At 40.4% G+C, this 24,414-nt stretch overlaps 1 protein-coding gene across 1 annotated transcript; it reads right to left on the bottom strand.

Moving 5' to 3' along the window:
• Nucleotides 1-6,926: 6,926 nt before the first annotated feature.
• LOC125269725 (gastrula zinc finger protein XlCGF8.2DB-like) lies at nucleotides 6,927-24,338 on the bottom strand. Its single transcript, XM_048192678.1, has 3 exons — nucleotides 24,112-24,338; nucleotides 22,698-22,831; nucleotides 6,927-10,112 (listed from the first exon to the last, which is right to left on the bottom strand). The coding sequence occupies exons 2-3, from the start codon at nucleotides 22,780-22,782 to the stop codon at nucleotides 9,181-9,183; spliced, it is 1,017 nt and encodes a 338-aa protein (XP_048048635.1). The 5' UTR covers nucleotides 22,783-22,831; nucleotides 24,112-24,338; the 3' UTR covers nucleotides 6,927-9,180.
• Between the last annotated feature and the right edge of the window lie 76 nt (nucleotides 24,339-24,414).

Raw genomic sequence — 24,414 nt, 5'->3', positions numbered from 1 at the left:
CAGCGGTGGTTGCGCCAAATTCAAAGCCAGTCTCAAAGGACTATGGACCACCTCAGTAGCTTCAGGTGCAGCATCCATGATGGCTGAAGAGCCTGGCATGGCGGCCATGATGGCTGGAGACTCTGGCATAGCGGCCATGATGGCTGAGAATGAATTAAAAGATGTTTGATAAGTCCATTTCAAATTATTTGGAGCATTTTAGTTGTAGAAACAGTTGTATGGAAAACACCCTAGGAAGTAAAATTAGCTCAAATGAAATATTTATAGGGAATTATAAAGAGTTGTTTAGATTACGACCGAGCAACTGAGTCGTCCAGCGTTCATTTGCTCGAGCCGTAATAAGCTCTTGTAGCGGATAGATCACTTAAGATCACTGTTTAAGACATTAAATTATAGAAGCACATAATACAAGACACTTTCTTTTAAAATCTATAAAAGACTTAATTTATTGTAACACAAACTAATCTACCACGAATACGCACATACATACATACATTCATTCATACGCGTTGCAGTAAGACAGGAAGTGAGAGAGAAAGAGTTTTAGGAGAGAGAGAGTGTGATATGATGAATAGATGATCCTAGCAAAGTTATGCTCTTCAGAAGATCTGACCTGAACGAAACAATCGTTAATTTATGCACCAGTTCAGTTTTAATCTTGGGTACTTGCTTGCATCGACTTTAAATGTGAATTTCCCTCGTCGGCGTGCAGAGAAGGGTTTTCCAAGTCGATGGTTTGTCTTTTCATGTCCAGATGGTAGGTAAAAACCAATCACGTTTTAGCTTGCTGGAAAAATGAAGTGAAGTCTCTTTGTCGCTGGAGTGAAACCTGAAGTGGCAGAAGTCGTTGGTTGAACTTGCGGCAAAACTTAGAACAAGAGACTTTCAGCGGAAAAGAAAAATTAAGTAAAAGAAAAGAAAAGTGAATGGAAGTTGGATGGCTTGAATGAGCGGCTTGTCTGTTCTTCTTGTTACTCCATTGTTCTGCTTACTCTGGTCATGGCTGACCGGGTCTTACTTCTGTTGCTCTGTTTTCTTTACCAGAACTGACCAACTAGTTCTTGCACTATGACAATTTAAACTTAGTTGTTTGTCACACCTCTGAGGAGTTTTGGCCAATCAGATATTGTCCTGTTTCAAAAGGCTTTCCTCTGCCCCCAATAAAACATAAGTGTTACATCCCGTTTCTGCTTCAGCAGAGAGTGCCATTTTAACATAATTACTATTAAATGGAATACAATACATTTTAAACAGATTTCATTCAAGTCAGGATATAGGAAAGGGGAAAAGAATCAAATTAAGTCCAAATAAAGCATACTTTCAGTCAGTCATTCAAGAGTTAACACATTTACATGGATTGTGGGTGTTCTAAAGCAAACTGGTTACAAGTAATACGTGTGGACACAATTTGTAAAATGTATGCAGTTGAAAGATATTTGATAAGTCCATTTAAAATTGTTTGGGACAATTTTGATGCAGTTTTAGCTGTACAACAGTCTTCATTGGTTTTCTGTAAAGTTTTAGTCCCTTAGACAAACAAATGGGCCTGCATTGTTTTCTCTGTTTCTTCTGATCTGAAGATCAAAGACTCTTTATCTTCCTGGGTGACCATTTGGTTTGTCACTTCTCCTGCTGTCAGGAGGCATAGGGTGTCGTAAAAGCAATCAGTACTGGTTTGATCTGTAGACGAGCCGGAGCCGAAACCTCGATTCTGAATTAGAATTATGTTTTGAAAGAATCATCTGTATGATTCATCTGTCTGATTTGTCCATGGTTCCTACACAGTCTTTGTGGGTTTTTCTGTAGAGTTAGGTAACTCAAAGAAACAAAAGAGGTCTGCATCGTCTCTCTGTCTCTTTTGATCTGGAGACTCCTTATCTTCTTGGTGATCAATTGGTTTGTCACAAATAGCTTCAGTTGTCACCTCTCCTTTTGTCAGGAAACATTAGTGTCATAAAAGAAATTGGCAAGAGTTTTCCTGTAGACTGAGTTTGGGTTTCTGGAATTATGTTTTGAAAGAATCATCTGAATGATTCATTTGTCTGGTTCGTCCACGGTTCCTACATACAGTAGCTAGAAGTTGGTCACCCTTACTAAGAAAAATGTTTCTTACAAAAGCAACACCTGCAATTATATTAGTGAAATGACTATGGTAGAAAGGTTGGGGAGTACATGGGAAAGAGGTGTGGGAGGAGAGCCCCATAGATGAGATAATGGAAAATAACTATAGGGGTGGATCTCACATGGTAACAGATGTTGTATTATATCAAGAAAATGCAATTACCCTGCCTCCTTGTTAAGATTTTGGATGTCTGTTGCTACACATTTGGCCAATGTATTGAATGTTAGGCATTGCTTACAATATTATTGTTATTTATATTTGTTTGTTTCTAAGAAATGTATTATACTGTATGGTCAGAGATGTACAGATATTGTTTGTGCCTGTCCACGAGAAGTAGGAGCAGAACTGGACTGCAGCACACAGAAGAGTGTGCGGTTCTATGTGTTTGCTCAGGGACACAAAACTGAGGTTCTACTCCAAGAACCTTATAAGGACATCAGCCATCTTGGCTGAGTTTACTGGAGTTCAAGGACACAAAAGCCAGATAGCTTACACCTGCGAGGCCATGAGAAGGATCTGGAAACTTTGGGAAAGTTACAACGTACATCAATCAAGAAGATAACCCAACGTCTGCAATAAACAACACAAGTATAAAAGACTGATGAGTTGATTGCCTCTTCGGATACTGATATGTCAGTACCCCCGACGCCTAGAAGCCCAGAGCTGAGGACAAGAAACTCAAGCTGAAGATGGGAAGCCCAGAGCAGAGCATGAAGTTAATGATGAAGTTGTATTTGCCTTTACATTTTTGTTTATTATAAAAAGAAAAGTAGCCAATTAAAAGAAATTTAATTGATTACAAAAGCTGCCTACCTTAGCTTGATTTATAGTGTTTTAAGACTTTTTTTTCCAGTTATTTTTATTACCATTTTCCAACAGTTTTATACAAATCACATACATATATACAATTTGTATATGTATGAATGTAAACAGAAAACAAAACGTTAAAAAAAAAAAAACCCAAAACAAAAATCCTGAACATACTTGAAGTATTAAGTAAAAATATATCAAATCAGGCAATAGGAGGGCCGTCCAAATTTACTTGTTATAATAATTAAGAAAAGGTTGCCAGATTGAGTAAAATGTTTGTTCTTTCTTCCTTAAAGAATATTTAATTTTTTCCAATTGTAAATATTGCATTACGTCTCTAAGAAGGTTTTGATGAGTAGGAGGATTTTTATTTTTCCAGTTTAGTAAAATTAGATGTCTGGCTAGCAACATCACAAAACACAATACATTAATTTGTGAGCTGTTCAAATGTATATCTATAGGTACCACACCAAATAGTGACATAACTGGATCTGCTGGGAGTCTAACATTAAAAATTGTTGACAAAGTCTCAATTATTTTAGACCAATAGAGGGTAATGTGGGGACAGTTCCAAAATGTGTGTGACAATGTAGCAGGGGCATAGCCACAACGTTCACAAGAGGCGTCCACTCCCGGAAACATCCTGGACAGTCTTTGTTTGGAAAGGTGCAATCGGTGTAGGATTTTAAACTGCAGCAGACCGTGTCTGATACAAACTGAAGAGGAGTGGACCCGCTCTTGAGCTTCAATCCATTGGTCGTCTGTGATGTTTATTCCTAAGTCTTCACTCCAAGCATCCTTTATGTGGTCAAGTGTAGTTGTACAATCTATCTGTGAAAGGTAATTATGTATTCTAGAAAAAGATCCTTTTTTGAGTGGGTTGTTCAACAATACATTGTTCATAGGACATATTTCAGGCTGACTGGGAAAAGAGGGAAATGTTACTTTAGTAAAGTTGCGAATTTGCAAGTATTTAAAAAAGTCCTTGTTATCAATATTAAATTTATGTATTAATTGTTCAAATGTTGGAAATATTTTGTCAATGAAAAGGTCTATAATTGTGTGCACTCCTTTAAGGTCCCATTGTTGAAATGTTTGACCTGAGAACAGCTTATGTGCTTGATTACCAGTTACTGGTGTAAGGACTGAACATTGATTCCACTGAAAATGTCTTCTAATCTGAGACCAAATTTTTAGTGAGTGAGACACAACAGGGTTTTGAGCCTTAAATTTAGAAAGATCAGAGGTATAATGTATCAATGATCTCAGTGTATTAGGAGAAAAAGCTTGATTTTCCATCTGTTCCCAATCAGGTCTGAGAGATCCATTCCAAAATAGATAATAATTATTCCATAATAGAGCCGGAAGCTGGGCAATCCCATTCCTCCTATGGGTTTGGGTCTTTGTAAAAAAGATTTTTTAATTCTAGGTGTCTTTTTATTCCAAATAAAAGGATGCAACTAAAGAATCTATTTTGGTAAAAAAATTCTTATTAATCAAAATTGGAACACACTGAAATAAAAATAAATATTTGGGTAAGACATTCATTCTGATAATATTAATTCGGCCAGCAAGAGAGATCGGGAGATTACACCACCTCTCGATCTGTTGCTCCGTTTGTTTATATAGGTTCACAAAGTTTTTGCTGAAGAGGCCAGATATTTCCTGTGTGATATTTATTCCGAGATATTTAAAATGGTCTGAAACAGCGAAGGGAAAAGGGGTGAGCGTATGTACTTGATCTTTTGCTTTAGAGCTGATCGGAAATAATATGCTTTTTGACAGGTTAATTTTATATCCTGATACTTTCCCGAAGTCAGATAGCATGGTCATAATTTTTGGTAAAGATAGAGATGGATCTGAAATGTATAGAAGCAGATCGTCCGCATATAAGGACACTTTATGCTCCTTATCTCCTCTTACAATCCCCTTATAATTCCCTGTAGAGCGCAGCAAAATAGCAAGAGGTTCTATAACCAGCGCAAACAACAAGGGAGATGAAGGGCAGCCTTGTCGTGTTGAACGGTGAAGAGGAAAAGAGCAAGAGTCCATATTATTTGTGTGAACACATGCTTTAGGTTGAGCGTAAAGCAGCTGAATTAAAGAAATGTAGTAGGGGCCAAATCCAAACCTCAATAGGGCCGAGAAGAGAAAATCCCACTCGACCCTGTCAAAGGCCTTCTCGACATCCAGTGAGACCAATATTTCGGATACCTCTTTATTTGAATTTTGAATGTAGATAATGTTGAAAAGTCGCCTGATGTTAAAAAACAACTGCCTGTCTTTAACAAATCCAGTTTGGTCTGGTGACACAACAGTTGGAAGGACCTTTTCCAAACGCATGTCTAAGATCTTTGCCAAAATTTTATTATCTGCATTCAAAAGGCTTATAGGTCTATATGAACCTGGTTCTAGAGGGTCCTTGCCAGATTTATGGATTAAAGAGATGCATGCGTCATATAATGTTGGAGGTAGAGAACCTGTAGCCAATGCTTCATTATAGACACTTAAAAGAAGTGTTGAGATTTGATCTATAAAAGCCTTGTAAAATTCAACACTGTAACCATCAAGGCCAGGGCACTTTTGCATACACTGTATGGCTTGTTTTATTTCTAAGTTTGAAATCAGTTGTTCTAATAATTTTTTGTTTTCTAGACTTAGAGTAGGTATCCGAAGGTTATCAAAAAATTGTTCTATTAATTTTGAATCATTTTTGGATTCTGAAGAATACAATTTAGAGTAGAAATTCTTGAATACGTCATTTATTATTTTGGGATTGGTTGTTGTCTGACCAGAATCTGTTCGTATCTCTGTAATTAACCTTGACGCTGCTTCTTTAATTTGCTGGGCTAATAGTTTACCTGTTTTTTCCCCAATCTCATAATTTTTGTGTTTTAATTGTGTCAAGAATTTAGTCGTTTCTGCTGTGTATAGTAAATTGAGTTCGGTCTGCAATGACTGCTTTCTTTTATAAAGATCTGGTGTGGGGGAGTTGGCATAAACTCTGTCAATTTCCTTAAGTTCTTGGGTAATTTTCAACTCCTTTTCCCTTCGCTGCTTATTTTTCAAGCTATTCAAGCAAATAATCTGGCCTCTCATGTATACTTTAAATGTTTCCCACAAGGTGGATCTTTTGATCTCTGGATCATCATTTGTATGCAAAATAATATCAATTTGTTTTTGCAGTTCTTCTATTACTTTGTCATCCGATAAAAGAGCATTATTAAACCGCCATTTTTTAGTTGTCGGGTCATGCCCCATCTCTATATGGAATGCTACTGGACTATGATCTGATAACACAATTGTTTCGTAATCACAATGTTTGATGTTTGTTAAATATGCATAATCAATTAAGAAGAAATCTATTCTAGAAAACGAATGGTGAACCGGAGAGAAATAAGAATATTTCCTTGTGTTGGGAGATAAAACTCTAAATGGGTCAAATAATTTATAGGTATTAATGAATGTATGAATGGCTTTAGCAGACTTTGATATGTTGGATGGTTTTTGTGATGATCTATCAATTATTGGGTCTAACACCAGATTAAAATCCCCTCCAATAATCAATTTGTGAGAGTCCATATTAGGTAATGCTGTAAAGAAAGAGGTAATAAAAGCCTCATCATCCACATTGGGGGCATATACACTAGCTAGAGTAACTGGTTTATCGTACAATTTTCCTGTAACAATAACATATCGTCCTCGAGGATCAGATATTATTTTTGATGCTAAGAAGGGAATTGTCTTTCTAATAATTATAGCTGCACCTCTGTTTTTTTTACAGGGAAATTAGAATTAATTATCTGTCCAATCCATTTAGATCGTAACCGTTTATGATCTTGATCTTTCAAGTGTTTCTTGTAAAAACCCGATATCCATTTCTAATTTTTTAAGATGGGTCAGTACATTTATTCGTTTAATAGGTCCATTGAGTCCTTTACAATTCCAGGAAATAATTTTGACCAAGTTTTTATGATTAGATGAGCCTAAAATATTGTTTTTAGCCATAACCGTTTAGTTCAGTTTTATTGGACAATCTCCAATAAAAATCAAAGTTATATTCAATTGTAGTGCAGGTAAAAACACAGAACAAACCAAAGTCCCTAAATACAACAAACCCTGCTCCCACCCTGAACTCCCCTGAACTAGTTACTCTGTCAGAACTACAGAGGAAGCGCGTATTCCCAAAACAAAGGTTATTTATCCACTCAGAGAGGTGTGTGAACATTTGACTTACCACTAAGCTCCTAAACAAAAAAAGAAAGTTAAACCAATTTCATTTTCCGACCTTTTTAACCATATTTTGGCCAGCACTTATGTTTAATGTAACCCAGGGTTCCCTAAATTTGAAACAAGTAAATGTAAGAAATATAAAAAATAATTAAATAAATAAAAATAACAATAATTGTGATAATTAAAAAAAAAAAAAAAAAAAAAAAAAAAAAAAAAATTATATATACATACATACATACATTTATAATAATAATAAATAAATAAATAAATAAATGATATAAGGATTCACATTCTTTGGGTACCTGGTTGAGAGTCCGTTACTCAGTTCGTGTAGGCCATAGAATTACCACACACAAGTGTCCAAATTAATGTTCTTACGTTTAATGCTCCTCTAATGATGATGATTTGTTGCTGTTAATAAACTTCTCCACTGCCTGTGGGTCGGTGAAAGACATTTTGGAGCCTTCGGCTGTAATCTCCAGCTTGGCCGGGAAAAACATTCTGTACTGGATTCCAGCGTCACGTAGTTTGGCTTTCACTTGATTAAAGGCTGCTCGTTGTCGTCCTACCTCTGGGCTCATATCGGGGAAGATATGAACCTGTGCTCCCTCGAAGGACAGCTTGCCTTTGGACCGGGACAACAACATGATCTTTTCTTTATCCGAGTAATAGTGAAGGCGGGCGATTATGGGTCGGGGCCGTTCACCCTTACGTGGTTTTGGGGCAAGACTTCTGTGGGCACGATCTATAAGGATGGGTCCGTCAAAGTTTTCTTCACCAAGCACTTTAGATAGAAACTTGGCCACAAACGCGGTTGGTGTGTTATTTTCGGACCCCTCTGGGATGTTTAGTATCCTGATGTTTTGGCGGCGGCTCCTGTTCTCCAAATTGATGCATTTTTCTTGAAGTTTCTTATGTTCAGCAGCAAGAGATTGGCAAGAATTCTCTAGAGCCATGAGCCTGTCAGAAGTGTCGCTGAGGGACTGCTCCATGCCCTTCTGTATGTTAGCTGCTTCTGCCTGCATTGAAAACAGTCTCTCAACTTTTTCCGTTAGCTCGTCACGAATAGTTTTCATGTCCGCTTTGGTTGTCTCCTGCAAGGATGAGATCTCGCCGCGTATTTCTTTGCCAAGGCCCTCTATTTCTGTTTTAAGAAACGATCGCATGGTGTCTCCGTACGAGTTGAATTCTGATCTCAGTTCAGCGCGCAAACTGCCTATTGAGATTGGGCCTTCTTCTGTTAGCCCCGCGGCTCCACTAGCTTTAGCACCTTCACTTTTTTCTGCGGTGGCGGCGTGAGACTCAACTTCCAGAGTTGTCTGCGTGTATTGTCTGCCCTTCAAGACATTTTAATATCACGGGCGTTGTGGTTCAGTTTGTATGAAATTAGCTGGACTGGAAAATAAAATATAATACAATTTACAGAGCTGGTCTCTTGCTCTGCTCACGCCCTGCGACCGGAAGCGGAAGTCTAAGACTTTGAACAAGAACGTACCACAGAGGAGTCTTCTGGCCAAATTGTAAGTAATTTAAAATGCTTATAATTTAGGCCAGACTCCACTTATTTATTATTCTCAGGTTAGGTAAAGTAATAAAGTTAAAAGGTGTTAAGATCAAAATACACACCGCAAAACACAGATAAGAAAAAGTATAAAAATGTGACCCAGCTAAGAGAGATTCAGATGTGGAGCTGGCATCTCACTTTGTTTCTTGACGATAAAGTTAAATACTTCTGAGGCCTGGAACTTTGACTCTGCAAGTTTTATTTCGAGACCAGAACTGAAGGGACACAGAGACATCGAATTTGCCACAACAAGAACCGTGATGGGCCAGGCTCCACTCACATCACACTGAAGACATGTAAAAGGCTCTCCAGTGTGACTTCTTATGTGAATCCAGTCTTGCATTGCTTAAGCATGTCATTCCACAGTGAAGGCACATGTGAAGCTCCTCTCAGGTGCGTTATTTCATGTTTCCTAAGGCATTTACTGTCTGTGAAGCTCTTTCCACACTGATTAACTGAACGGCTTCTCTACTGTGTGAAATCTCATGTGAACCTGTAGATTTCCTTTTCGTGGGAAGCTCTTCCCACACACGTTGCAGGTGTAAGGCTTCTCTCCAGCGTGAACTCTCATGTGGACTTCAAGGTTTTGTTTTTGTCTGAAAGTATTTCCACACTGTTGGCAGGTGTGAGGCTTCTCTTCAGTGTGAACTCTCATGTGGACATTGAAGTTTTCTTTTCGGCTAAAGTTCTTTCCACATTGTTGGCAGGTGAATGGGTTTTCTCCAGTGTGAATTCTCATGTGGACATTAAGGCTTGATTTGTAAGTAAAACTGGTTCCACATTGTTGGCAGGTGTAAGGCTTCTCTCCAGTGTGAACTCTCATGTGGATTTCAAGGTTTTGTTTTTGACTGAAACTCTTTCCACACTGCTGGCAGGTGTAAGGCTTCTCTCCAGTGTGAACTCTCATGTGGACTTCAAGGTTTCGTTTTTGTCTGAAAGCATTTCCACAATGTTGGCAAGTGTAAGGCTTCTCTCCAGTGTGACTTCTCATGTGAACATTAAGGCTTGCTTTTTGAGTGAAACCGTTTCCACACTGTTGGCAGGTGAATTGGTATTCTCCAGAGTGAATTCTCATGTGGACTTCAAGGTTTCGTTTTCGACTGAAACTCTGTCCACACTGTTGACAGGTGTAAGGTTTCTCTCCAGTGTGAATTCTCATGTGGACTTCAAGGTTTGCTTTTCGGGCGAAACATTTTCCACACTGTTGGCAGGTAAAGTCTCTAATAGTTTTTGTATTCAGACGTCTCTTTTGTGAGGAAACCTTCCTTCTCATAGAGCAATTAAAAGATTTTTCTCCAGTTCTGAAATCATGATCGTTCTTATAATGATTTTTCACTTCAAATTCCTTCAGTTCTTGACTCTCCTCTTTCAGCTGCATTAGGTCTAAAGTAAAACAGAAACAAATACAAGTTAACCCTAGTTTACTGGCACAAAGCAACACATCTAAACCAACCAAGTACCTATTTACACCTTGTATTAAGGTGCATTTTTAGTCAATCAGATCAAAAGTAAGAGGGAGACATTCGGGTTTACACAGACAGAAGCCTAATTATAACCCCTTTTGTGGCCTTTCCAATATTATGAAAAAAAAAACATTGTAATATAAAGATAGATTTTTAAGGAAATGGTTAAGATATGGACTTTATTTTTTAGATAACATTTGTTTTTTTATTTTTTAAGTTGTTTTGTTAGTGATGTGCTGAGTCAAAAAATAAGTAGATCTATCTGTTTCTATTAAAAAAATATGTTTACCTTGTAGGCAAAATTGCATAAATTCGATTTAAAACAATTAAAATGTTCCGGTTCGTAATGAAACGTTGGTTCCCTGACTATAACAGGAACAAGCATTATGTCAGCTACTGATGCTTGTGGGGAAAAATCTGTTTTTATCTTAATACTGAAGCCTCATTGGTTAATGTCTGTGCACCTGCACAGACAAATGGCATTTCAGCCTGACAAAACAGGCATGGCCGACTGCCTATTCAGAAAGAGCTTTATTGCCAGGTATGTTTACACATACTAGGAATTTGTTTTAGTGACAGAAGCTCCACAGTGCAACAGAATGACAGCGACAAGACAAGACATTGATAATAAAAATAATAAAAGAATATACAAATTTACAAAATAGACAAAGTGCAAAAAAAGCAAATAACAATATATAATATAGACAATTTGTCTGTACAGTTATGATGTGTGCAAATTTGAAATGTAAATAAGTGTTTTAAGTAAATAATGTATAATAGTTTTGTGTGTTCCGTGTTTGTCAAGTGTTCATGAGATGGATTGCCTGAGGGAAGAAACTGTTCCTGTGTCTGGTCGTCCTGGTGCTCAGGGCTCTGTAGTGTCATCCAGATGGCAACAGTTCCTTTTTCTCACTCTGGATAAGTACAGTTCTTGGAGAGTGGGGAGGGTTGTACCAATGATTCGCTCAGCAGACAGGACTACCCTCTGTAGTCTTCTGAGGTCAGATTTGTTAGCCGAGCTGAACCAGACAGTAATTGAAGTGCAAAGGATGGATTCGATGATGGCAGAGTAGAACTGTTTCAGCAGCTCCTGTGGTAGGTTGAACTTCCTCAGCTGGCGAAGGAAGTACAGCCTCTGCTGAGCCTTTTTCACAATGGACTCGATGTGGTTGTCCCACTTCAGGTCCTGTGAGATGGTGGTGCCCAGGAACTTGAATGACTCCACTGCAGTCACAGTTGGTGTTCATGATGGTGAGTGGGGGGAGAGCAGGGGGGTTTCTCCTTAAGTCCACAATCATCTCCACTGTCTTAAGTGTGTTGAGCTCCAGGTTGTTAAGACTGCAACAGACAGCCAGCTGTTTGACCTCCAGTCTGTAAGCAGACTCGTCACCGTCCTGGATGAAGCCGATCAGTGTGGTGTCATCCACAAACTTTAGGAGCTTGACAGAAGGGTCTTTAGAGGTGCAGTCGTTGGTGTAGAGCAGGGGTCATCAACTATATTTGTCCAAGGGCCAGAATTTTTCACTGCAGACACTGTAAGGGCCAGATACTCGTAATATAAAATAAAATTCGAATTGTATCCTAATATGTTATTATTTGATATACTAATTCTAATTCCAAATTTATGTTATTTTTTACATATTACCTGTACTGCAGCAAGCCACCAGGGGGCGATAGCGATATTTTAGGCTTCATATTCGTGAGGCTGTCAAGCTGTCCATCACTGTCACGCAATTGTGCGCAAATCCCAAGCAAGGAAAATTTCAACATTTGTGAAAAAATGAGCATGTGAAACAATAAAAGATGTTCAATGAGAGAACGCGTTTATCGTCATTCTTGAATGAAGGCAGGCTATGGCACAAGCTACTTTTCAGAAGGCTTTTCTTTCGTTAGATTTAAAAATAAAAAACGGTTCTCATTCCCCCTTGAATAAGGTCGGCGACACACTGGCTGCGTGAGCGTCTCAGCTGCGTGGCGTGTCCGTTTTTATTTCGGCTCCCATATTTAACAGGTTGGAGTTTGCACACTGAGACACGCGTCTCAGGTTTTCCCAGTCCCAGATTGAGCCACGCAGAAAACGCGTACATGTTAGAAATAGAACCGACGCGTGTTCCAGCCCTATGGTTCCAGCAACGGGAGTGTTCTCTGGCTAGAGCGCAGAACAGCGGAGTTTGTATGGACCGAAGTGCATGGACCCTGCCCGCGTGAGGTGCGCCGCTTCCCGCTCGCGCTGCTCTGACTGTAATTTACTAAAAGTTTATTAATTCTGAATGTGTCGCGTCTCGTGTGTCCATCTATATTGCACCAAATGCGACACTGCACTCCCTTGTGAAGTCGACTGGATGAACGGTTCTCGAAATAATAAAAATGCAAACGGACATACAGACACAGATTCCTGCCTTTATTAGAGAGAAAAATATGTTCAGCCCCTCTCTCCGAAGCTTCGAATAGACGATGTTCATCAAAAAATGGTATTCAGACCAGCCCTAAACTTTTTCCTCTTACAAGGCTATTCCTGATTTCAGTATTATTCTGGGGGCCGGATGGAAGTCTCTGGCGGGCCGGATTAGGCCCGCGGGCCGCCAGTTGACGTTGCATGGTGTAGAGGGAGAAGAGCACACAGCCCTAAGGGGCTTTCCACAACCTTCAGAGCCACGCTGATTTCCATTGCATTTCCATTCCAGCATTGACACGTGTGCAAGCATAGTTGCAGAGCAAGTTAACCAATACTCGTTCCTGTTATCCCTGCAGGGCACTACAAGCCCAAGCCAGCTCTATTGCGTCCACTATTCAAATAAGAGAATCCCTGCTTTGTAACTAGCAGACCCTTTGAATGGCCTCCAGAGGACACAAATAACTGTTCTGACTGCCAGAACTGGCTAGATGCCCTAAGGGGCCTTATGACTTGTGCTCTGAAGGCTGTGGAAAGCATCTTAGGCACAAAAAAAACCCTTCATTGTCTAAAGAGGACTTTACTGTCATTAGGCCCAAACTCTAGGAAAGATGCATCAATTGAAAGAGCCAATTTGCTTGTCCAATGCCAAAGCTGACAGAAGGGCAGTATTTAGCTAAAGAGGCCATAGGTCGGTCTTCGTGTAGGGGCTCTATTCAGACTGGAAATTTTGTTTTAATTAATGTTAAACTGGTTGGAAATTGATGTTGATGTGGTTTTAAAGGTGCCCTAGAATTGAAAATTGAATTTACCTTGGCATAGTTAAATAATTATAGTTCTGTGTATGGAAATGACATACAGTGAGCCTCAAACACCATTGTTTCCTCCTTATATAAATTTTATTTGTGCAAAAGACCTCTGAAGAACAGGCGAATCTCAACATAACATAGACTGTTACGTAACAGTCGGGATCATTAATATGCACGCCCCAACTTTTGGATATGCCAGCTCATGTTCAAGGCATTAGACAAGCCAGTATTAACATCTGGAGCTGCACAGTTGAATCATCAGACTTTATGCAGGTATTGTGAAGCAAGCAAGGACAATAGCGAAAAATGGCAGATGGAGCAATAACTGACATGATCTATGATATCATGATTTTAGTGATATTTGTAAACTGTCTTTCTAAACGTTTCTGTCACGGTCTGGTGTTGCAGAGACGAGGCGTTCACGGATTTCCACAGCAAATAGATATTTATTGACAAAGCAGAGAGGAACAACATCCAGACACATCTAACATAACATTTAGACGGACGAGGAGTGAAGGGAGTGATGATAATAGAGTCCAGGTGCAGGTGATGAGTGGTGATGAGGAGCTGACGAGGGAAGTGAGTGCAGGTGAAGAAACAGGAGGATCATGGGAAATGGAGTCCAGGGGAACAAGGGATCTGTAACAGTACCTCCCCCTCCCGGTAGGCGCGTCCTCGCGCCGTAGATGGAACTACCGGGAGGGGGGTGGGCGCCCTGGAGACCTCAAGCCGGAGCAGGGGGAGGAGCAGACTGGAGTGGAGGTCTCCAGGGCAGGTCCAAGAACCATGGCGGGTCAGAGGACGAAGGCGGCCGTGGCGGGTCAGGAGCCGTGGGCGGCCGTGGCGGGTCAGGAGCCGTGGGCGGCCGTGGCGGGTCAGGAGCCGTGGGCGGCCGTGGCGGGTCAGGAGCCGTGGGCGGCCGTGGCGGGTCAGGAGCCGTGGGCGGCCGTGGCGGGTCAGGAGCCGAGGGCGGCCGTGGCGGGTCAGGAGCCGAGGGCGGCCGTGGCGGGTCAGGAGCCGAGGGCGGCCGTGGCGGGTCAGGAGCCGAGGGCGGCCGTGGCGGGTCAGGAGCCGAGGGCGGCCGTGGCGGGTCAGGAGCCGAGGGCGGCCGTGGAGGGTCAGGGGCCGGAGGCGGCCGTGGAGGGTCAGGGGCCGAAGCCTTAGAGCCGTTGAGCCCAGGCGGCGCTGAAGGACCGGCGGGAGATGGCGAAACCGACGGCTCCGCCGACCGAAGCGCAGCCATGGCTCCAGAAGGCCGCAGTTGAAGACAGACGACATACAACAAAGTGAACACCAGGGGGAGTGAGGAAGCCAATTGGAACGGAGGGACGGAGCAGAGACGGAGGAGTGCAGTCCAGAAGTGAGGGCAGGCTGACAAGTGACCAAGGTGTGAACGGGGGCAGGATGGAGACTGGTGAGACTAGTGGGCTGATGGACCATGGTGGAGTCGAGGGAGGTTGGAGCCAGGGTGTAGGTAATCGCCCAGAGGTCCGAGGTGGAGATCTGGGCGAGGGGGCTAGAGGTGGAGGTGCAGTGTAATCACAAATGGGAGGAGGCGGGAGAGGGAGGCAGGGAGGGTAAACAGTCTTAGGGCTGGATATTACAAAATGAAAGTCCAAACTAGGAGCTGCTGGCTCGGCGGCGGCTGGAGCGGCTGGAGCGGCTGGCTCGGCGGCGGCTGGAGCTGAGGGCTCGGCGGCGGCTGGAGCTGAGGGCTCGGCGGTGGCTGAGACTGGAGATACTGGCTCGGCGGCTGAGACTGGAGATACTGGCTCGGCGGCTGAGACAGGAGATACAGGCTCGGCGGAGACTGGCGCTGCTTGCTCGGCGGAGGCTGGCGCTGCTGGCTCGGCGGAGGCTGGCGCTGCTGGCTCGGCGGCGGCTGGAGCGGCTGGCTCGGCGGCGGCTGGAGCTGAGGGCTCGGCGGCGGCTGGCTCGGCGGCAGCTGGAGCTGAGGGCTCGGCGGCGGCTGAGACTGGAGATACTGGCTCGGACTGAGACTGGAGAGTGCTCAGCAGCAGGCTTGGAGAGTGCTCAGCAGCAGGCTTGGAGAGGGCTAGAGCGGGCTCTGGAGAGACTGGAGCGGGCTCTGGAGAGACTGGAGCGGGCTCTGGAGAGACTGGAGCGGCTTGCTTCCTCCTCCTCCGCTTTCTGGACCCAGCAGAGGAGTGTGGGTCCAGCATGGGACAGGCAGGAAGTTCGCTGGAGGGGTATGCGGAGGAAGACGGAGACTGTCCGACTGGCCCGGCCAACCATGTTTCTGGATGGACTGGAGACAAACACTCATCGTGAACCTTGTCTACGAGGAATTTGGAGCCATTTAAACACAAAATTAAATTGATAGTTTCGCTTAAGGAGAAACGATAATCAGGTTCATCTAAACGGATAGTGTCGTCATCCAGTCCATCCAGAAACAGGGAGATCAAACATGCTTCAGGCCAGTCAGACAAAAAGGCAAGCTCAATGAACTCCTCCACATACCTCTCCAGCGAACGACCCACCTGTAGGAGCCAGATGAGTCGATCGCCAGCAGTTAGAGGTGTAGGAGGAGCAGGAGCCAGGAAGCTGGTAAAAGTCTCCATTCTCTTGTGGAAATCCAGTCTGTATTGGTCTGTCCTTCTGTCACGGTCTGGTGTTGCAGAGACGAGGCGTTCACGGATTTCCACAGCAAATAGATATTTATTGACATAAAGCAGAGAGGAACAACATCCAGACACATCTAACATAACATTTAGACGGACGAGGAGTGAAGGGAGTGAGTGCAATATAAAGGGAGTGATGATAATAGAGTCCAGGTGCAGGTGATGAGTGGTGATGAGGAGCTGACGAGGGAAGTGAGTGCAGGTGAAGAAACAGGAGGATCATGGGAAATGGAGTCCAGGGGAACAAGGGATCTGTAACAGTTTCGTTAACATGTTGCTAATGTACTGTTAAACGTGGATAAAGTTACCATTGTTTCTTACTGTATTCACGAAGACCAGAGACGTCATTATTTTCATTTTTAAACACTTGCAGTCTGTATAATTCATCAACACAACTTCATTCTTTATAAATCTCTCCAACAGTGTGTAATGTTAGCTTTAGCCCCGTTAGCCACACATAATATGCTACTATGAAACTCATTCAGAATCAAATGTAAACATCCAAATAAACACCATACTTACATGATCTGATATTCTGCATGACAAACACTTTGTAAAGAGCCATTTTGAGGGTTATATTAGCTGTGTGATCTATACCAAGTTTGGAGTCTATAAGTTTGTATTTTGAAGATTTGAATGTTTTTGTATAGGGTATGTCGATACCTGTGCAACATATCAGTATTACAAGAATCTTTAATAGTTTCTCCAAAACAACTTAACCAGTTAATGTGCAGATCCCCTGCTAGAAACACGAAGGATTGTAAAACTTTCCTGTCAGGAGCTCATGTATCAATGGTCGACTGACCCAGAGGGGGAATATCCAATACCAGAGGCTAAAAGCCAGCGCACAGTTCTCCTCCTCCCGCTCTTGCTTCTTTGGACAGACTGACACCCTGTAGGGTGACCTCTTTAGGCCAAGGCCTAAGGACCTGCCAGGCCTGTAATCCTAAACCCGCAACCCCAGCCATGTGCTCCTCCAGAAGAGTGAAAGAACTCTTTCTTACTACAAGATTCAAACTAACCACGCAAGTTTGTTATTGCTACTTCAGTATAGGGGTGTCCTCGACTATGGATTTACATAGTCAAATCTGATTCGAATCAGACTGCCTATATTCGACTGATAGTTGAATCATATATGTTGGAGGGGGGGAAGCTTGAAAAACAGCAGTCCACTAGAAAGTGCGCACAGACTTTGAAAGGTTCACGCGCTGAACTGTGCACGATGTAAGACTGATGCCAGAGTGCCTGGACCAAAAGGGCTACTATTTGAGAAAACAAAGAAAATTACCATTTGAACTCTCTCTTGCAAAATAGCATCCCCACCCGAGACGCAATCACACTGAGTCAATCACACCTCAGCATCTGCCTTAATCTACATTTCACTCCCTTCACCCTCTCCCCCCCATCTCTTCTCTCTACATACAGAGATGACCTAGAATTCACCCAAAATCTATCTGGTTTAATGTGAACAATCAAAGAATGCTATACAATGTTTGGTATCGTTTGAAATGTCTCAGTGCAACTGGTACAACGGTCTCGTCTACATAAAAGTAAACCAAAGGTATTAAAGGTTTTAAGAGTTTTAGAGATACTTTGGTTGCAACTAGGCATGTGACGGTATCAAATTTTCATGTTGCGATTAATTGATGAAGCTTTTATCACGGTATACGGTATTATCACGATATTAAAATAAGTTGCAAAACAATTTTTGTCATAGTTTAACAGGTTTAAGAACAATTTTTGTAATAAAACAAAAACAACTCTGACTGAAATTTTCAAACAGATTAAAATGCAAAAGAATTAGGCTATAAAGAACAACAGATAACACTTTACTCTATTTAATGCATTAACTAAGATTGAGCAATAGCTACATTTGTTACAGAAAGTGTTATTTTTTGTTAATGTTAGTTACTGATCATTGTTAGTTTTATCTCAGGTCCATTAAATAAGTTATTTTGATTTTATTAATGTTATTAAATAGTAACTAAGAAATTAACATTAATTAATAATAATTAATACTTTATAAGTATTTTTATTGTCAGTTTAGTGATAATGAATTAACATGTTAACTAATGAAGCTGTATGTTTTCAAAGTTTTACTGAACAATAACAAATAATCAGAACATTTCTAATCATTAGGGCATGTTGTAGTCCAGATTAAAATATAAAAATGTTTAGGTTTGAAAATAAATATCCTTTTAAGTCTTTTTTAAGTATTCAGTATTTGGTGCTGTGATGAACAACACATAAATGGCTGTTTGAAGCATTTTAAAAACTTCACTAGCGCAGTTACTTTGTTTGCACGGTTTCCGTGGTAACCGCTGCACGCTGCTGTTCCATCAGCGCCCTCTGCTGTCAGAGAGTGAACGCGCACTTTCATTCAGCGCGTCTCCTTCACTCGTTCCGCCCTGTGCCACATGCACGTTGGGATTGTTTACATCTGAGCGCCTGTCCTTTTGACGCAGAATACAGCGGTGTTGTGCATCTTAAACGATTGATGGGTAAAGTATTCTTAATTGCCTTATAAAAAAATTAATAATTGGTAATTAATTATTATTTACGGTATTCTGAAGTGCCCACGATTACAATATCGTGCATATTCATTATCGCGATTTATCGCATTACCGAATAACGGCACAAGTCTAGTTGCAACCATGGGTGTGTCCCTTTCCCAAGGTTTTGATCCAAATTACCTCCTGTTCCACAGCAAGGTGCAAACCCCTGAGGTCTGTGACCCTAGTCAATGCAAATTTTGATTGTTAGTTCGTACCCCACATTGGGGGATGTTTTGTCTTGGTCTGAGTATTTAAAGAAATGTTGCAAAATGCTCAACGCGCCTCTGTATTCAGATGGAGCCCATATTGCTGAGTGTCTGGACACTTAGCAATGTGCATGTCAGGTATGCATCTTACTCTATTTCTGAGCATTTGATATTTTGTATTAATCATCTTTGAATTGATTATGTAATTGGCATGATACATTTACCTGACTAATAAATTGTCACATTTGACTTTATTCTGATTTACTCTGAAATTATTGACTTTAGTAGATTCCGATGTATCCATTGTTACTGCAAATCTGCGTCAGGTTAGTAACGGACTAAAGTCCAGTTGAGTGGAGCATAGGGCACACTAACTGTGATTTTAGAGCTCCGACTAACACTTGGCACTAGTTCAAGTGTACTTAAGACTGTAAAGGCTAAAAAGGGAATTTCCATTTAGGCAACAAATTTTGATCGATCAACCTAAATAGGGTGAGCCTTACCTCTGTTTATTGTAACGTTACTCTAGCTAAGTGTACATGGTAAAACCATGGCATAACCAAACCAAAGCTATTATAAGAGAAGTAATATTGGTCGACTTCCCTGTAAATAGTGGTTATGACCTCTGACTAGAGGTAGTGTTACTTTAATTCAAGTGTATACAGATCTAAGGGGACTACACAAATACTTTTAGACAGAGCAAGCATGAAAGCGGCCTTCTAAATAGTATAGTCAATTACCTCTGTCTAGTGACCAAGACTGGCGAGTTTGTGATCGTGGGCCCGCATATTAATGAATGGCCAGTGCGAGAACCCTGTGCGACACTGAGAACCGAATGAACAAGTACAATAAGAGTAAAGAGTTAAATAGAATATTCAAATGTAAAGCTAAATTATTATACAAATGACCAATAATCAATTGACATTTTAAACTAAATTCGAGGTCATAATAACATGGAGTCAGATAAAAGATTATTTGGAATTAAACTACTTTGCCACGCTGAAAAGACGGAACGCGCAAGAAACCTTCCCCGCCCGGTGGGAAACCGCCATTGGGCCGATTGGGCGGGCCTTACAACGAGACGGAGCAGGACAAGGAAAATGAAGCCTATACCTGCGGCTTAAGACAAGACAACTTTTATTTTCTTTCACACACAAAACAGAGAAACAACTTTCTAATAAAGCGACCAAACTGCATGTCAAGTGATAGACGAAACTGACAATGATTTTATCTTTTTTAAACAAATTAAAAGCAATGTGGATAAACATTCACAGCCATGATGTACAGAACACTCTTAAAGATATGGAAGAAAATGAATAAAAACATTTTGGTGTAATAAACCTTAAATATATATATATACACTGCAGAAAGGCCACACTGCAGATAGATATACATTTCACATGTCGACAAATCAAATTAAATTGGCTAAATTGCCTGCGTGAGCAAGCTTTAACAGGGGAACATATATTCAAAACACAAACCACAAATAGTGAAATTAGATAACCCAGAGTGATCAATAAATAAATTAAATAAATTATTAAAATAACGTGTATATTGGTAAAGCACCCTTTCAAACGCAAATCTCAAAAACAGACTTTGATGAAGGGACTTTATTTGATATGAGAGAACTCTGTACTGATTATCCTCATCTTTATGATTCATATATTAAACACTTTTCATGCAGTGTATGATAAAACTGCTTGTGAATGTAAGCAGTTCACACTTGTAGTTCGGTTCATTTGGTTCATTTGGTCCGGACCAAAGAAGAAAAAAAAAAAAACATTTAGTCCTGAGCAAAATAAGCAAGCTGACATTAAAGGGGTGGTTCAGTGGTTTTTTTTCTAGTGTTTTTGGGGCACAGTTTAACACTTCGTTTTTTGAAAACGCTGTATTTTTCATATATTTTACCTTTATTATACACCTCTGTTTCCAATATCATATGAACGACTCGTTTGACTTCCTGCTTCTATGAAGCCACTCCCCACAAATTACGCAATGTGCTTAGATTGGTTAGCAGGTTGGTAGCTGGCCCAGTGTATCGTGATTCGCTGAAGCGTCCGGAAACGCTACGCCCCTTACCATTCGTTGCTTCGGTGGAAATGTAAATAATGGTGTCTATATTGCTGTATCAAACTGAGCTGAATCAGACCCAGATGAAGAGGGTCAAGCAGAACCTCTGCAATCACGGCTTTTAAAGGACGTTTATGAATGGTATTTCATTTTGTATTTATGTCAAAGTGTTTAGATATGCTGTCACTGCTGTTTGTTAGCTTTCAATATACAGTTTTATCCTGATTAAAGCTTTACTGTAGCCGAATACATGACTGAGTAGTAGCATTTTTGTAAAGGTAGCGTTTAATTTATAGAATGAAGAACTGTTTGGCTATGAACATACAAGTTTGTTGGTGTTTGTTGAATTTAGCTAACTGACTAGTGAAGCAAAAATGAGTTGCTCTTTGTATATGTTCTTGATGCAACCAAAAAGTAGCAACAGAACTATACGTTTAAAAGACATGTACAAACAATAAAATGTACTTACAGTTTGAAGCCAATAAACAGCAGCTTCTGTTTTTAAAGTGGGAACTGCTTCATCTTTCAGTAAAAGCCTTTGTCCAAATCCAGCATTAAACTCGTGTGGATTCTGTTATCTTTTAGACGCGTCGCGCCGCTCGTGTCCGGTGTATACGACTCTTCCGCTTCCACATGCTGTGCCACATGGCCTCGCCCACTTTGTTGCGTGTTCCCAGGGGCGTGTTTTGCAGGGTTTATGATGTCACCAACTCGTTGTAGTCCAAACCAGCCGTTTTTGTAGGCATTAAACTGCCATAACTTTAAAAGACAATATCTCCGTTTGCATTGAACTTTCAGCGCTGTAACTTTGCACTGTTTATGCTCAAGCAGCAACATTACACACTAACTAAAGTTAAAAAAGTGAAATCGCATTGAACCACCCCTTTAAGTACAATGTATATTGTTTATTTTGAATATATACAAATGTCATTTATATATTTTAGTTTGTCAAGAGATTTAAAGCACTGTTTTTGGAGAGTGCGCATGTGCGTACGTGCTCTAGTACGTCAGAACAAGCATTTGATTTAATCTGGAAATAGAGCAAAATAACTGAGGAAAATGAGAATTAGTCCTCTAATGTCATGTCCGTAATTTAAATTAATCCGTTTGATTAATGCTATAAAGAACTTATTACTCCACCACCTGCGTGACGTCATTCACCAACGTGGTTGAACGACAAGTTTGCGACAATACGGTTTCGGGAAACAGTCGTGACTAGCTAGATGATTTGTTCAACGATGCATCACACTATGGTAGTGAAGCAGAAGTTACATCGTTGTTCGGGAAATGCACAAATCCAGATTGGCAATTTTATCACAGAACCAAAAGATACCGAATCTTAAGGCATAGGGATACATTCACAACCCGACTATGACAAGAAAAACCGACATGCGTTGAGGATTCTGTCCTTTTTAGGGTCTCGTCTTCCTGTTTTTGGTTTGTTTACATGTCTTTGGTCCGTGTTGCATTCATATATCATTCGAACCGCACCAGAGTTCGTTTGGAAGCGGACCAAGACCCATCTTTTCAGCTGTCTCGGTCCGCTTGTTTGGTGCGCACCAGGGTTCGGATGGCAGCGTTCACATATGTTCAAACGAACCGCACTAACAGAGCAATCGCACCAGGGTTCGTTTTAATCAAACCAAACAAGTGTGAACGCACCCTAAAAGGTCTGCAAAGTTTCAGTGTTCAAATGCACATAAACTGTCCACATAAGGCGACCTGCTCCATGTTAAATAAAACTGCTTTAATTAGGACACTCGTATGACATTCTTCAAATATATATTTTATATCAGTAGAGGTCGACATTTTAGGATCAAATAAAACTAACCTGTTTGTTGCTCATTATCTTCATGTTTCACGCTGAACACTTCTTCAATCTTTATTTCTTCACTCTCCTCTTTAATAAACGCCATCTTTATAATAGTGTGTCACGAGATCTCAGCTGCTTCTCCAGGAGTTTTCCTGTGTGTTTGAACAATTTGTCATGTTTAGGATGAGAATAATTAACACAGAGAATCCAAAATAACTTTAATATATTTAGTTACCACTTGTAGTACACTATGGGTTCAAATGCATTATAAGTGGTATCTAAATACATTTTTAAATACAGAGATAGTACATTAAAAGCACATTTTAGTTCATATTTCATGCTGTCTCAAAACAGCACAGTTGAGTACACTTAGATGTTCTTAAGATGATCTTAAGAAGTACTAAAGAAGAGCTTTTAGTATATTAAGTACAAAATTAGTGCACGAAAATAGAGCACTTTAAGTATATTGTACTTTTTTTCACCTGGGCTTCCAAGTTCAGTAGTCAGCGCACTGGTATAAATAACTCTCAAAATGGCTCTTTACAAAGTGTTCGTCATGGAGCATATCAGATCATGTAAGTATGGCATGTATTATATGGATGTTTACATTTGATTCTGAATGAGTTTGATAGTATGTGTGGCTAACGGGGTTAAAGCTAACATTACACACTGTTGGAGAGATTTATAAAGAATGAATTTGTGTTTATGAATTATACAGACTGCAAGTGTTTAAAAATGAAAATAGCGACATGACTCTGTGAATACAGTAAGAAACGATGGTAACTTTAACCACATTTAACAGTAGCCTACATTAGCAACATGACAAAAAATATACTAATTCCCTGATTTTCAATGTCTGGAAAAGACCTTTTAAAATTCCATTATATTCCAGAAATTCCACGACCTGTTGGAAATTTAAAACCAGAATTCAGGAGATCATAAACTAAACAAATGAGGTTAAATATTTCAAGAGGGTTACCAAAGGATATGTTTAGAATTAGGAGAAAATATCAATTAAATTGAAACAATTAAATCAACAAATCATTACTGAAAATAAATACAAATATATAATTGAATAAGTGCTATAAAAACAGTCTCGCTCCTGAAACTGCAGCCTCTGGTGTTGCTTTTCAAGAGATTCGAAAAACTGAGTGAATCATTTGACAAGTATTTGATTCAATTGACTCGTAGTTTCGAAAAGCTCCGTTTCTTCATCATAATTTACAGAATTCGTGTTAATGATGAACTGATGCACGATAAAGAGCTCGAAATGAGACGCAGCTTTTCTGTTACTGTGTGAACGCGCTTTACTCACAGAATTTTTACTCACTTTACTTGCTTTTAATAACCAATTCGCATTGCTTGTGAAACCAATAAAACTGTCTGAACGGATGATATCTATTAGAAAAATTTGATGCTTAAATCCACAAACCTTTCTTCAGCCGATTCACAACAGATACAGCATAGCGTGGCGCAGCCTTATGACGTCACAGCACCACACCAAAATAAAAGTCCTGGTCACAAACTGGTCCTGGTCATAGAAATTTAGGCTACATAAAAGACACATGTAAAGACGTGAAATATAAGTGAAAAACATGTTTAACCCTCTACCGCACACCTTATGATAGACCTATAGAAAAAAAAATATTTGACTCTTTTTCTTTTCTTAGAATGGCTTAATTTGAAGTGCTGTAAAAAAAAAAAAAAAAAAAAAAAAGGAAAAAAATATTATTTT

The sequence above is a fragment of the Megalobrama amblycephala genome, linkage group LG6 (assembly GCF_018812025.1).
Source record: "Megalobrama amblycephala isolate DHTTF-2021 linkage group LG6, ASM1881202v1, whole genome shotgun sequence".
Lineage (NCBI taxonomy): Eukaryota > Metazoa > Chordata > Actinopteri > Cypriniformes > Xenocyprididae > Megalobrama > Megalobrama amblycephala.
Note: the sequence above shows the minus strand (reverse complement) of the source record. Positions and strands in the feature narration are given on the sequence as shown.

Excerpts from the sequence above, each read along its gene's own strand:
- LOC125269725 (XM_048192678.1), bottom strand. The coding sequence starts at position 22,782 with ATGGCGTTTATTAAAGAGGAGAGTGAAGAAATAAAGATTGAAGAAGTG. Across the intron at positions 10,113-22,697 it reads AGATAATGAGCAACAAACAG|ACCTAATGCAGCTGAAAGAG; the intron begins GTTAGTTTTATT and ends GTTTTACTTTAG.